At 34.7% G+C, this 16,196-nt stretch overlaps 1 protein-coding gene across 7 annotated transcripts in view; it reads left to right on the top strand.

The window, feature by feature from the left end:
• The window catches only part of LOC149805573 (delta(3,5)-Delta(2,4)-dienoyl-CoA isomerase, mitochondrial-like), a 43,270-nt gene that overhangs the window by 17,420 nt on the left and 9,654 nt on the right, over positions 1-16,196 (top strand). For all 7 annotated transcript variants that reach the window (XM_089950199.1, XM_089950197.1, XM_089950196.1 and 4 more), the window contains 2 exons: positions 4,640-4,770; positions 12,587-12,700. In XM_089950199.1, coding sequence (XP_089806325.1) covers positions 4,640-4,770; positions 12,587-12,700 — 245 coding nt within the window. The remainder of the gene's footprint in view (positions 1-4,639; positions 4,771-12,586; positions 12,701-16,196) is intronic.

The following is a 16,196-nucleotide window of genomic DNA, read 5'->3' as shown; positions in this document are numbered from 1 at the left end:
AGCGAACCAAAGTTAACAACATATGAATTGTTTTTTCTTCTCCTAAATCTCAAGTTCTAGCTTAGAATCATAAGTTGGTAAGTCAGATAATTTCCATTGCAGTAAATAATAACTTATCATAGCAACAAGTAGTTATTGAGGATAAAGAATTTTGATGTTTGCATTGTCATCTAGTCTAAATGTGACTGTAGTATCTCTGAAACAAAGTGTTGGAACTAGGAAGGAAAACCTGAAATCGCAAGACATACCAGGTCAGTTTTACTAGTAATGTTGTCACAGTGCTTCCTGATAACCTCACTTTTACACAGCTTTCCTGTCAAGTTAAATTTTTGTTTTCCTCTTGAAATGCCCAGCTAGACAAGATCAAAGTATGGACTTCTCAACTTTCTATATAATTTTCAAAAAGGCACCTGATTTCATTGTGAATTGATTTTGTTCTTGTTATTGGTAATCATTATAATTATTGTTATTATTAACAGCGAGAACAACAGCAACAATTCATGATGATATAATGTGCCCTTGTTAGAATCATATATATGAGTTTAAAGTACCTTTAATATATCATATTATTATTATTATTATTATTATTATTATTAATATTATATTAAAATTTGGAAATTATGAGAGTGAAGACTTTTAAAAAAATGTAGGAGTAAAATCCTAGATATTATTTTAGTACTGATTTTCTTCTTTTTTCATCTTTTGTTAGCAGTATTGTTTTATGTGGTTGTAATGCTTTGAAAGGAAATTGAATGTACAGGCACAGGCACAAGTTTAAAATCTTACCAATAAAAATATTAATCATTAATTAAAGTGACTTTAGTAAGAAATTTCTTAATTTTACTAGGTTTTTTTTCTTTCTTTCATCTTCCCATTAGATGAATTATGATTTATTTTATTGTAGGGCCCTCTCTGTGTGTTTACTTGTTCATCAAATATACCTTGAAAAAAGAGCACTCTAACCAGTCAGTATTATTCAGCATATTTTTTTATTTCATCCCGATGAGAATGTATTCTGCTACTAAAATGACAATAGAGCTTTCCTGAGTTGAGTTTTAGTTTTAATTTAGATTAGTAAACTACATGAATATCATTAAGTTATTGACTGAAAACAATCAAAACCAGTTGTAAACTTGTTGAGATAAATGGTTATTCTGAAAGGCTCAGATTCACTGCAGTGCTATCCCATGCTAATAATTGTGCTTAAAGTGGACATTAGCTTAGTACATGTATCATAGACAATTTATGTGGGAAAAGATAATCTCTTATATATACTTGACTACATGTTAAAACATTATCATGTGAGTTTTCATACTGCAGCTAGTTGTTTGGTTCTGGTAAACAAAGAACTTTTATCTTTCACTGCATGGTGTTAATTAGAATTGACCTGCTGCACGGTTTGTAGTCTAAGCTTTAAGAACATATGATAATATACAATATGGAAATCAAATTTTGTGCTTAAGCAACTGTTCACATTTGTAGGAAATAAAATAGCACCATCATAAAATGGCCTCCAATGGAAAACAACATACACTACTCTGTGCCACTACTGTCAGTGTGTACTGACAGCAGCACATTTTGAAAACTTTTTGGTTCGTTTGTTTTTGGCACTTACAGCTCAGTAAACCCATAACCAGTTAACTTAATACTTCAAATATTGTATACTTCACTTCTCTCAGTACCTCTCTTTGAGGATAACTTATGAGCAACAAAGTTATAAACATCGACTACGGCAAAGGCGATGGCATGAGATAGTGAGGGAGACTCAAATTTGGGTAACAGTTTGGGTAAAGAGAGGGATTGATACATGAGCTACATTGCCCCGACACAAATAATTATCTCATGGATTTTAATATTGATGTATATTTAATTTGAAGAATGATTTTAAGGTTAGAGCACATGTATCCATTGCAAGCAGTACCAGTGGACTGCATCTTCAAAGCTTGAATACTCTCATAAACTGCTGGATCTAAACCCATCATTATGTTTGCACCAGTTAATTCTTCAAGATACTGATTTTAAGTGTCACTTCATCAATAACATATGTCCGTTTACGGCCCTATATTATTTGTACCATTATAAACAGGCGGCATGCTTCAGTTGCATGGTCCCAGAACACTTCATCTGAATTGAAAAATAGCAACCAAAAAGAAAACAAAAGACAAAATATTGTGAGTTTCACTAGAACTTAACAAGTTTGTTTTCTAATGTATCACTGCATATTTTGAAGAACAACCCATAGATAAGGTAATCAGTAACTTTGGAGCTGTCTAGTTGTGTGATTTCTACATGTAATTAGGCTGTACCTATGCATGAAAAGTTACTGTGATGCAAGCATCTTTCGTATATTGTAATTGGCTGAGACAAAATAAGTTATCATGTTAAATGTTCTTTATGGTTTCAAGAGTTGTCAAAATACATCAAGCTTAGCCGCTGAATGTGTGTGTGTGTGTATGATTTGGATTTTTTAATGTAGCTTTAATAATTTTTCAGTCATAACACTATGATGCCTGCATTGTGACAGTTTATAGTGATGTTTAGCACTGGGGCATCATGCTGCAGACATGTAGCATAACTGTCCCACCCAGTCACATTATCCTGACACCAGGCCGCCCAGTCCTAACACTAACCTCTTAATGCTGAGCACCAAGTGAGGCAGCTGATTTTTGTAAGTCTTTGGCATGACTCGGCCATGGATCAAACCCACAACCTCCCACATCCAAGGTGTACGCTGTAACCACTAGGCCACCGGAGCTGTGTAGCTGCCAAATGATCATTTTATTAGGTTCACAATGATGTGGTAGCATGCATCATTGTGAGCCAGCTCACTCTTTTCATGCTTGAATAGATGAAGGCATGTCACATTTATAATGGATACAGTGAATCAGAAATAAAATGAAAGCTTGAATTTCACTTGAGAAGACTTCTTAAATTGATATTTATTTCTTACAGTGTTCTCACAAGGTGGCATTTTCCATGATTTTTATGATTTTTCTATTCCATCATACCATATATACTCATAAGTCAAGTAAAACTACAAAGATCCTGATCTGCCATAGCATAATGCACCTGCAGATCAGGGTCTGTGCTGTTTGTTCTACTGATTAATCCCAACAAACTGAACAGATCCAGATCAGCCAGCACATAATGACCACATCGGCCAGTTTTGATCATGGCTTTCCAGTGGTAAGCAAATAGGCTTTTAGAAAAAAAATGCTGTGTTTAACCTTTTCCCTTTAACTGCCAAAATTTATTACTGTTAAACTGATAAGTAATATTTCTGCATCATTAAACACATCAGATACAATTTTAGATGTCCCAAGAAAAAAAACTTCAACATTTGGAAGAAAATGTTTTTGATATGCAGCTGCCATTCTATGGATCAAACAACTTGTGAGAGCAATCAAGCTTTAATTCATTTAGATCTTTAATTTTATCAATTCTAATTTTGGAATGTTAAAGACTAAATGCATTATCTGAATATAATGATGACAGCTAATGTCATGTTATCATTTGTTGTTTATCTGTCCTTGTCCTATGTACTGATCAGATGTTAGCTCCTTTCTTTTTTCTAATTTGGTGCCTCTGCATTTGTTTTAGATTTCAAATTTTGACTAATTTAATGTTTTATTTAAAAAAATTGTGTATCACATACAGATCATGGTGGTGCTGGTATCAGCCATGACCTTGTGTATCACATACTGATCATGGTTTTGCTGGTATCAGCCATGACCTTGTGTGTCACATACAGATCATGGTTTTTCAGGTATCAGCCATGACCTTGTGTATCACAGACAGATCATGATTTTTCAGGTATCAGCCATGACCTTATATATCACAGACAGATCATGGTTTTTCAGGTATTAACCATGACCTTGTGTATCACAGACAGATCATGGTTTTTCAGGTATCAGCCATGACCTTGTGTATCACAGACAGATCAAGGTTTTTCAGGTATTAACCATGACCTTGTGTATCACAGACAGATCATGGTTTCTCAGGTATTAAGCATGACCTTGTGTATCACATACAGATCATGGTTTTGTAGGTATTAAGCATGACCTTGTGTATGACAGACAGATCATGGTTTTGTAGGTATTAACCATGACCTTGTGTATGACAGACAGATCATGGTTTTGTAGGTATTAAGCATGACCTTGTGTATCACAGACAGATCATGGTTTTGTAGGTATTAAGCATGACCTTGTGTATCACAGACAGATCATGGTTTTGTAGGTATTAACCATGACCTTGTGTATCACAGACAGATCATGGTTTTGTAGGTATTAAGCATGACCTTGTGTATCATAGACAGATCATGGTTTTGTAGGTATTAACCAGTACGTTTAATAAGATTCACATATAGACCTGTATATCAATATGAAGATAAGAGTTGGGCTATTGTGTAATGACTAGAAGTTGAAGCTGGTTTTGATATGCAACTTTTTAAGGCTTTTGTTGATAAATGGAATCATACTGTGTTATTGTTGGTAGAAAATTGAGTGTTTCCTGTATTCTCTCCTTCTTAGACTCTGGGCAAGAGGCTTTCTCACCATTGGTCTTTCTCATGTAGTATTATCTGGACCAAACTAAGTTGTTACAGCTCTTTCCTTACTCCTCTTTATTCCTGTGTTTTCAGGGCTTGATTTGATGGACCTGGGTCATTTAATGGCATTGATGGATGATCCAGACACAGATATGGGTAGAAAAGCTCATAAAATAAGACAGATACTGGTTGACTGGCAGCAGAGTTTTACCGCACCAGAAAAGGTGACATACTCCAGTAAACACCTTTTGTCTTATGATCCAGTATTTCAAAATGATAATTTTTTTACCTTTATCACTTATTTTATGTGCATTGTACCAAATGTTAACATCTTTAACCTTCATCTTTTATTTTTACCAGTAGCTTTTCGCGGGTCAGTGTTTTTTTCTGGGGTATGTCTTGGGTTCTTCCTCCACCAATAATACTGGCTGCCATGTATAGCCTATCTTGTGCTGAAAAATGGCGTTAAACCCTTTAACAACAACAACAACAACATCTTTTATTTTACATACATTTTTCCAACTTTTAACTTCTTTACCCTTTAGCTTTTAATTTTTATGTTCATTTTTACCAGATTTAACCATATTCCCTTTATTTTTTATTTTATATACATTTTACCAAATTTTAAAATCTTGACCCTTTATCTTTTGTTTTATATTTAACTTTTTTACCCTGCATCTTTTATGTTGTACTACTACATGTTTGGAAAGGGTTATCTTCCATATTTTTGTGCAGTTCTTTAATTTCACATTATTAGAACTTCACATTCAGTCCACACCATGTAGCCATTATTATATAACCGAAAAATGTTGTTGATATACTAATAAACACATTATCCAGATTTTATTATGCTCACAAAATGGGATTATCTAGTATTGGGGTTGTGGATTAATACCATATTTACTCACTTATAAGTCAAGTCAAACTGCAAACAACAATGATTCTGATCTGCCTTAGCATAATTTGCCTGCAGATCAGCATCTATGTTGAGCAGGGGTGGTGGTTAACAGACCTCTTTCAAGGAGTCCTCACACTGAAAAAATAAGGTTTACAAAAAGACCAAGAAAAAAACTATCATGGAGGTTTATTTTTCTGAAATAAGGCTTATAAAAAGATGTTTTGTACCATTTTCATTGCACTCACTGAGGTTGACCCCCCCCCCCCCCCGCTGCTGTTCTTTTTATCCGAAGATTTTATCAAGTCGTTTACATCGAGGGTCATGTAAAGTTATTGTTATAAACCTGTGCGGGTAATTAAAATCATTGCTGATAAAATAATGGCACCAGCTATGGAGTCATATACAGCTAGATTAGCTCGAGAACGATTAGAAGCAGTTAAACAATTCTTCCTGTTCGTGATTCTCTTAAACAAAAACTACAAGAACGTCAAGAATCTCAGGTTGAATACGCAGAAGCTACAGAACAATTATTTAAACCCGTCACTGAAGTAACTGAAAGAGTTGCAACAGCTACTGAAGGTCTTCTTGGGCTGGTAAAACAAACTGCTGAGCAAACTGAAAAGATAGCAAGAAGAACTAAACAGACAAAAAAGATTTTAAGAGGTCTTCCAACTGAAATAGATGCTGCTCATCCTCCCCCCATGGATGAAGAAATACTTGAAGGTATTAGCGAGATAAAAAAGATCTTGCACCTAAACCTAAAGTTAAAAAAGAGAATGTTAAATTGATTAATAAATTTAGAGGTAATTTTATTGAAAAACTTTAAAAATACTAAAGAAGATAAATTACCTGAAAAAAATTGATATTTTGAAATTTCGGTCATGAAAATGTAACCGATGATAATTTTATCAAATGGATCTTTCACATATTTCACAACAAAAAACAGACCAGAGATGATGATCTAAGATATAGAAAACTTGTTGGTGATAGAAAGAAATTTAATGACAAAGCACTAAAATGAATTCCTCAACAAAAATCTCTTCTGCTGCAACCACAAATCAGCTTTCTTTTCCGCAGCAACAAATAGAACAACAACAATCTTCTGTGTCATAAATTCAGCCACAACAGAAAAGACCACTTCCTCAATCTCCTGAGCAAAAACTTCCTATGGCTTACAGAAATATATATAAGGATCATAATCTCAGACATATTGAAGACCAAATAGTAGCAATAAATATTGCTTCTGATTTTAGAAGTAGAAAAACTTATTTAAAAGACAATTGAACGTTTAGAAAAATGGATTTCTGTAGTATATATCTACCATAAAAATCGAGATTTTTTAGATGCTACTAGTCAGGATTTTATTAAGTTTAAACGAGAAATTTTATGTGTCGTAATACTCCAAATAGGATAAACCACTCTTTTTTTTATCGTCTTCAAGTTCACCAGGTTCATATAAATATCGTACAGTAACATTATCTAATACTAGTTGTTTTAAAAAGTCACGTCATTGTATTGGTATGTGGTTTTTTTTTTAATTGCATTGGTAGGATTCATGGCAATTGTTCAAGTAATTTCATTATTTAATGCAGCTATTAAACTTGGCAATCTTGCAACCCGTTCACGAGATTTTATATCTTTCTGAATTATTTCCTTCGCATATTGATATCCAAATAACCGCTCAGCAAATGTTCGATAAAATCATTCAACAATTGCCTGATCACGATGAATTGCAGTATATCCTCGTCTGATTTTGATGTTATGTTTTTTCATTAAAGATGATACTGCACCAAGAAATTCTTTGCCAGGATCAACCTGTCATAGTTGTGGCCATCGTAAGGGTCCTCAATGATAAATTTGTTCAAAAGCAAAAGAAACTTCGGTTGCTGTTTTAGTTGACAATGGCTCTGCTTCTTTATATCTTCTTGCAACATCAATGACAGTCAATGCGTATTTGTATGTGAAATGACGTCTACCAATTTTCATAGTATCATGTGGTAAAAACAGAATACTTCATTGGGAGTACTGACATCAAAATGTGCATGTTGATTTTTTTTAGGTGGTGGTAAATAAATTTCCCATATTGCCTGTCGTGCTAACCATTTTGCAGCAACAGAATGTGTAGCATTTGCTGCATCAGCGAGTTTACTAATCGCTGCTTTACCTTTCCAATATCCTCTTGGGCTATAATAAATCGATTCCATTATTTTAATAATCAGATGATTAATTACCAGCTCCAAATAATAATTTACCTTTCATCGCAGATCTTACCAACCAATCAGCTAATGAATCTCTAATAGATTTATTTTGAATAGAATTTAATACATGAATCAGCTTTACATCTACAATACGTCTTTGTTACAGATCTGGATTTTTATAAGCTACATTATGAACATGACACACTTCATTTATTGGATATTCACCTAGTTTTGGTTTATCTTGTTTATCAAGTCGAATATCAAGTTGGGTTCCAGGTCCACAATAATTATATCCAGGAAGGTGTTTTCTCCTGGATATTTAGCCCATGGAGTTCCTGGTAATTTTCCCAATGAAGCAGCAATATCGCCACTGATTTTCCTTGATTTGTCACCTGACTGTGTCAGCGAGATAAATTTATATTTTTTGCACCACATTTTACACATTTACCTGTAAGTGCGCGCTTTTTATTTTTTGTTATTATTGTTATTAATCCGCTTGTGAAAGTGGGTGCTCTACATTTTGCACAATATAGATCCATATTATTTATTACATCTTCATAACATGGATGTCATTGATTTCTCAGCAACATGAAAACAAAAACTAGTGAAACATCATCCTGCTCTACCAAATTCTGTCAGAATGATAATAATAGGTCCATCTGGATCAGGTAAAACACAATTGTTTCTTACTCTGACAGTGAGATGGCTCAAGTGGGATAAGTTGTATTTAGTAGCGCCATCAGTTGATGATCAGTGATGCTACAAAGTGCTTAAAGATTTTATTGAAAATGTAATGAACGTAGATGGTATTGATGACGGTAATGCTATTATTAATTTTATTACAGATATTAATGAAGCACCATCCGTAGATGAATTGGACAGATTTATGAATAATTTAGATGTGTATGATGATGTGATGCTAGATAAGCAGTTAAATCCAGCTAGAATCATTTCATGCGGCAAGCACCATTTATACTGGCCGCCATGCATAGCCTATCTTGTGCTGAAAAATGGTGTTAAACCCCACAGCAACAACAATTCTCTATTTTTTAAATAGAAACATCCGGTATCAAGCAAATCTATATTATGTATATTATTTTCCAAATAATAGTTTGTAAGGAAATTTAGTTAATGACATTTTAATACTAAAACCCTAGGGGCCCCGAGTGGCTGAGTGGTCTAAAGCGCTCTCCATTACGGATCACTGCCATCTCACCTCTGTCTGCGTGGGTTTGAGTCCAAGGCTGGGCTAACATTGGTACATGGGAAAGCCTGCTGGTAGCTTCTCATGGTTTGGTGGTTCTTCCCTGGGTTTTCCAGGGTTCTTCCTCCACCAGTTATACTGGCCGCTATGTATAGCCTATCTTGTGCTGAAAAATGGCATTAAACCCTAGAACAACAACAACAACAACTAAAACCCTATGATTGTACTTTGCAATGTAAGATAACTGATGTATAATGTGACCGTCGATTTCATTTTAGTAATTAAATGCCCCCCCCCCCCATTTATGGCTAGCTTCATAAAGTACATCACCATCTACCAGGAGTTCAGAAATTTGTTTTTGCTGTACATGTACTTTACATGCTTTGCTTGTAGTGAATTGCTTTTTAAATCCCAAGAACGATCACTGAATGCTGTAGGTCTTTTCTCGACAAGCAAACTAGGATATCCATTCCTGCAAATGAAACTTACATGAGTCAACACCTGGCATTAATGTACTGTACATATAAGCATTAATTACCATCATTAAATTAAAAGAAGGAATGAACTAATTAATTTGGAATAAATATGTTATTTATTAAGCAGTGTTATATGCATATATGAGTTAACAAAAAGGAAATAAGATGGAATCTAAAATGTGGGAAATAGTTATCACATGTATGGTAGCTTGGGACCACATTTGAAATGTTAACATAAATTCACACCGATTTTAGGCATTGATAGTTATAACAAAAAAAGGGCATTGTTTATTTCTCAGTCAGTTGCTAGTGCTTTCACTCACAGTAGAACAGGCAGTTTCTTTGAAGTATGTCGAAGAGGATTGAGTCTGACCTTTAGTTATTGTGCAGTCTGGGCACAGCTGACCAGAATATGAAATGTGGTCAGGTGGGTGGGGGGATAACACTCCACAGGGAGAAACAGCATATCCTTTGAGAATTTCATGTGTATTGGACCCAAAAACTCAAAGTATATTTAGTGAAAACGTTGCTTAAATATGCCGCAAGAAACTTACCGATAGTAGGTCCCAATCTGCATGACTTATATTCAGATTCAGTAACCCAGCTTGGTTTTTTAAAAGAGTTATTTTTTGCATGACACGCTAGAATAACTGTACAGTATTAACTAAATTTATTCAGCGACTATTTGAATTCTTTGGAAATCTTTCTGTACATTTGAAACTTCAACACAGAAGGGGCATTTTTCTTTGGAACTTAATTCGGATTTCATGGAACTATTGAAATTTAAAGGACTTTTGGGACATAGGAATTCATTCACTATGCTGTAAGTTAATTTAATTCTTTCACTCCTGTATTCTGAGAAATAAATTATTTTCAATTTCGCAAAACTTGTTTGTTTTGCTATTTCATGTTGCGTTGTTTAAGTCCCTGGAGTCGTAACGTGGGATTGATGGCAAAAGTAAAAGATCATTGAGCAAAATTAACTTACCCTGCATGTATTCATGTTTGGTGATACACTTCTTCTTCAACCAGTTGTAAATGAATTGACGAATTGTGCCTTGATACATATATCACAGAACATCTGCTTTAACTTTGTATCACATCTCAGCCACAGACGCCCAAGTTTCCAGCTTTCGGGAGCTTTTGACCCGTTCATCACGATGTGGTGTTGCACTTGAAGCATTACTACCATCACTACATGTAGACGATGTTGGACTGTCTGGTATAGCATCAATTTCAGTTTAACTTTGTCAACTTACTCATACTGTCTGGTATAGCATCAGGTTTGGTGACTGTTTGATGAATTTGCACTAAATCCAAATGCTGTTAATTTTGTTAACTTACTCTTAGGATGAACACGCAACAGTAAACTTTTGTTTACCTATGATAAAGTTGGACTGTTGACAGTATATAATTCTGATGGAGATTGTTTCCATTTGCTTTGTCTTTATACACAATCAAAGGTAATCAGTTTTCTCTAAAGTTTCAGCAAAACTATTTTATTGATACATTTAAAAAAAAAAAGAAGGATTAGCCATCATTCAATTAACTGTAAGTGTTTCTGTTTGCGTCTTCAGAGGTTGGTTGATTGTAGGTATATTCCAGTAGCATGACTGAGTGTATCACAACATACAGTACTCAGGCGAGATGTCAGCATGTTAAGTGGATTATGATGTACCAAAACGCTGTAAAGATGGGTTTGGCAAACAGTTTAGTTATGTAACAGATTTCAGTGCATTGTGCATCCACGTTTATGGCTTCCATTTGTGGTCCCTTTGAAATCCATAATTGTATGTACAAATTACACGGCCAAAAAGGTTGTTGGCAACAAAATCGCCAGATGGTATATTTTGTTGCCAATATGGACAAATAATCGCAATTTGCGACATTGGCGAAGCCGAGGATGATCCCTGATCATCAGCTATGTCATATTCCTAGATGTAGCCATGGGGTCAAGAAAAAGATCGGTTTTGATTATTTGGCTTTTTTTCCTAATATTTGAATCTCTTTTCACTTAATTTTGCATTTTATATAATCCAGTATTTCCTTTATTCTTAAATATCTATTTATTCGGGGGCATGAGGTTAAGAAGTAATACACTGTTTGATTATTTTTTCTTCTCATCAGTTTATTTATTTCAGTAGTCTCATATATTTAAATGCATGTTTAGAATATGACGTAATCACATAATTACTTGTCACATTCTACAATTCCTGCTGATGGGGCCATTGGATCCATAACTCATACTTCTGTATTCTTTGTCCAGTTTACACTATAAAGTATTTGGAACATAAAAACATTTTGCATTCTCAACTCCCATTAGTATTTCCTGCCCATGGGCCAAGTACCTGGGTCAGGGCCCATGATCATTCCCACAGGAAAAGTTCCTCAGTCAGGGCCCATGATCCTGCCCATGAGCCAAGTACCTGGGTAAGGGTCAATGATCTGCCAATGCATCATGTTCCAGGGTCAGGGCTAATGATCCTGGCCATGGGTCAGGGCCCATAATGGTGCCCATGGGTCAAGCCTATGGTTGGGGCCCATGAGCCTGCCCATGGATCAAGTCCCTGTGACAAGATTGACTGTTATGCCCTTTTAGATATCAGCAGTATATACCATGCTTTCTAACAGCATATTTCCTAACTATGACAGTTGAGGCTGTTGAGAGTATGGACCAGTTAGATTAAATGGAACATCATGGCATTATGAAAAATGGTCTGTGGGATTTTTTATATATATATATATATATATATATATATATATATATATATATATATATATATATATATATATGCACACACAGGTCAGGACCAGCTGCAAACAAAATCAACCCTGATATATTGATGCATATTGCACTGACAGATTAGAGTCAGTGTTGCATGTTCTACTGACAAATCCTAACAAACTGCACAGACCCAGATGTGACAGTGCATTATTCAGTGGCAGATCAGGGTCAATGCAGTTTGTAGTTGTATCCAATGTAAATACACACTGTGTGACAATATCTGAATTTTAAATATGTCAAATGCTTCCAGATTCAACATATTCACAGACCCGGTGACTGAACCTTGTACCATATTAATTTTATTTCTTGAACAGTGTTTTTGACCAGAATAACATAGACAGGAACTGAATATTACACCATGTATACTGCTAAAAACAAATATAGTTCCACAGTCAACTAAGTATCGAAAGTTTAGGGAATGATATCAAAACCATTTAGAGTTTTTTTTAAGGAATTCATGTGGAGATTCTACTTTTCAGTGCCTGAAACCAGTGATAGCTGCTGTTCATGGTGCCTGTATTGGTGGGGGTATAGACTTGATATCAGCCTGTGATATTCGCTACTGTTCCCAGGATTCCTGGTTTGTTATCAAGGTATATGTTCACATACAGTAACTGTTATGGATTTGTCTGTGATAAGTTTGAATGATGCTCAGATCCATTTACTACAGAAAAATAATATCCAATGGAAAAGTAATTTTCAAATTTTTTTTATATACAAGAATTTTGAGATCTTTATGAAATGTTGCAGAGCTGTCTTTGAGAGAATCCTTGCTTCCAGGACTTTCAGTCACAGGTTCAGGTTTCACGGATTTCAGATTTGTGTCAATAGTTTTCCTCTTCCTGAAACCTTAGTTGTTTTAGAAATGAGAAACCCGGACTTACATTTTGAAAATCATAAGAGAGCTCTGTTTTGAAATATTTTCTTAATAGGAAAGAAACCCCATTATTTGTACAGAAGATGCCCCCCCCCCCGAAATAATGTTAGTCTTATTGCTTCATTTGTTTTAGCATAAGGTCAAGTGGGTATATGTATGGCCCTTTGTCCATCATGCATCAGCTGGATAGTCTTAAAAACCACTTGACCAGATTCAGTCTTCTCTTGGCATAAAGACCCTTAAATTTTCTACAAATGATGCAGAGTGACCCACAATATGGCAACCATTACTTTAAAAAAAAACTAAAACTTAAAAAATGACTTCTTTTCCCAAACGTAGCTTTAAAAAAAATTAGTCATATTGCTACCATGTCTGCAGTGTGACAGTTTTATAGTGATGTATAGCACTGGGGCATCATGCTGCAGACATGTATCATGATGTCCCACCCAGTCAAATTATCCTGACACCAGGCCGACCAGTCCTAACAATAACCTCTTAATGCTGAGTGCCAGATGAGGCAGCTGTTAGTACCATTTTTATAAGTCTTTGGTATGACTTGGCTGGGGATCGAACCCAAGACCTCACACATCCGAGGTGGTCGCTCTAACTACTAGACCAAAGGAGCAGTCATGAAGACCTTTAAGTTCTGTTTAAATAATGTCAGTCTGCCCTCAGATATGGCCGCTGTTACTCTGTGTAGAAAAGCCTTTAAACAATTTCTTCTCCACAACTTCTGAATAGAATTTGACCACACCTCACAGAGGTCATCCTGGCATAATGACCTTTCAGATTTTTACAAATGATGCCAATCTACTAGCAAATTTGAGCATGATTATTAAAATTTGAAAAGGATTAAATGATTTGTCAGAAACTGCACTGCAGAATTTTACCAAGTTTGACAAAGTATTCTAGTACTAAGGTCTTTCATATGTATAGAGATAATATAGACTTACCATCAGATGTATAAAGATTATATAGACTTATCATCAAATGTATAGAGATTATATAGACTTACCATCAGTTGTATAGAGATTATATAGACTTACCATCAGATGTATAGTGATTATATAGACTTACCATCAGATTTATAGAGATTATATAGACTTACCATCAAATGTATAGAGATTATATAGACTTACCATCACGTGTAGAGATTATATAGACTTACCATCAAATGTATAGAGATTATATAGACTTACCATCAGATGTATAGAGATTATATAGACTTACCATCAAATGTATAGAGATTATATAGACTTACCATCAAATGTATAGAGATTATACAGACTTACCATCAAATGTATAGAGATTATATAGACTTACCATCAAATGTATAGAGATTATACAGACTTACCATCAAATGTATAGAGATTATATAGACTTACCATAAGATGTATAGAGATTATATACTTACCATCAGATGTATAGAGATTATATAGACTTACCATCAAAATTATATAGACTTACCATCAAATGTATAGAGATTATATAGACTTACCATCAGATGTATAGAGATTTATATAGACTTACCATAGTAGGCCGCTCCAGTGGCCTAGTGTTTAGAGCGTCCGCCTCGGATGCGGGAGGTCGCGGGTTCGAACCCCAGCCAAGTCATACCAAAGACTTACAAAAATGGTACTAACAACTGCCTCGCTTGGCACTCAGCATTAAGAGGTTAGTGTTAGGACTGGTCGGCCTGATGTCAGGATAATGTGACTGGGTGGGACATCATGCAACATGTCTGCAGCATGATGCCCCAGTGCTAGACATCACTATAAACTGCCACACTGCAGACATCGTAGCGATATGACTGAAAAATTGTTAAAGCTACGTTAAAAATCTAAATCACACACACCCATAAGATGTATAGAGATTATATACTTACCATCAGATGTATAGAGATTATATAGACTTACCATCAAAATTATATAGACTTACCATCAGATGTATAGAGATTATATAGACTTACCATCACATGTATAGAGATTATATAGACTTACCATCAAATGTGGCCACTGTTACTAAAAATGGAAATTCCAATGAACAACAACTCAGAAGCCATGCAACAGAATATATTATCAGATTTTGCAAAAAGCGTTCCAGTCTTCACCCTTTTATTCCAACATTATGCATTGAATCAAGTAAGGTGGGAGTTGATCATCAGCTAAATTTCAATCTGATTTTTCTTAAAAAATGTTAACAATTCAACAAAATACAATATCAAAATTATTCATGAAGAATCCAAGATGGTGGACATAAGTAACCTTTCATAAAGCAAGACATCACTAAGAAACAAGCTCTTATCTTCCATTTAAATGAATATGTGTCAGAATTCTATGAGGGATGGAATTGTATAAACTCCTGATGAATTTAAGACTAAAATTAACACAGATGTCATGCAATGTAGCAAAATGTTTGTCTCGGTGTTGATGCTTGTAGAAAAGAAATTTTTTGTAAAGATTGCTTGATCTGAAACCATTGAATATTTTAATTATTTTCAAGTCAGGCAATTGAACTGGCCATGTAATATGTTTTACTAAAAATTTATGGCAAAGTGACTTCTTCCACTTTTCTAAAAAGAGCAAAGTGACAGGAAAATACGGAGAAATGACTTGGTGGTAAAGTTTTGTAATGGTAAAATAAGTTTTACAACAAATGTAGTTTTACTGGTTCATCAAGCAAAATATTCATCATAGTTAACTTTCTCTCTCAAATATTAATAACTCTGGAATAACTTCATTAATAGTATTATACATTAACTTTAAAAAAACAGGTAACTGTTATCAAGAAAAGGTGACTAATACTTTTCTAGGGCATGTCATTCAGGTGAATTTTCTGAAGTTTCAATCTCTTAACTTTAATGCTACAGTATTTGTCTTGGGTTTACAAATATGCTTGGAATTTTACTTACTTCATAGAGTGTCACATTTTATATTATTACCAGTAAATTTGTCACTTGCTCCATATTTGCTTCTAAATTAGCAGAAAAGTTGATTTAATACTAAACAGAAGAACCCTTTTTTATGGAACATGCCTTTAATTTATCTTGAAGGTAAAACACTTTGCCACTGGTAGGTCGTGGGTTCAATTCCCAGCTGAGTCATACCAAAGACTTACAAAAATGGTACTAACAGCTGCCTTGCTTGGCGCTCAGCATTAAGAGGTTAGTGTTAGGACTGATCGGCCTGGTGTCAGGATAATGTGACTGGGTG

Source organism: Sinohyriopsis cumingii, chromosome 2, assembly GCF_028554795.1.
Source record: "Sinohyriopsis cumingii isolate HCF-2022 chromosome 2, ASM2855479v2, whole genome shotgun sequence".
NCBI lineage: Eukaryota > Metazoa > Mollusca > Bivalvia > Unionida > Unionidae > Sinohyriopsis > Sinohyriopsis cumingii.
This window is presented reverse-complemented; position numbering and strand designations above follow the sequence as displayed.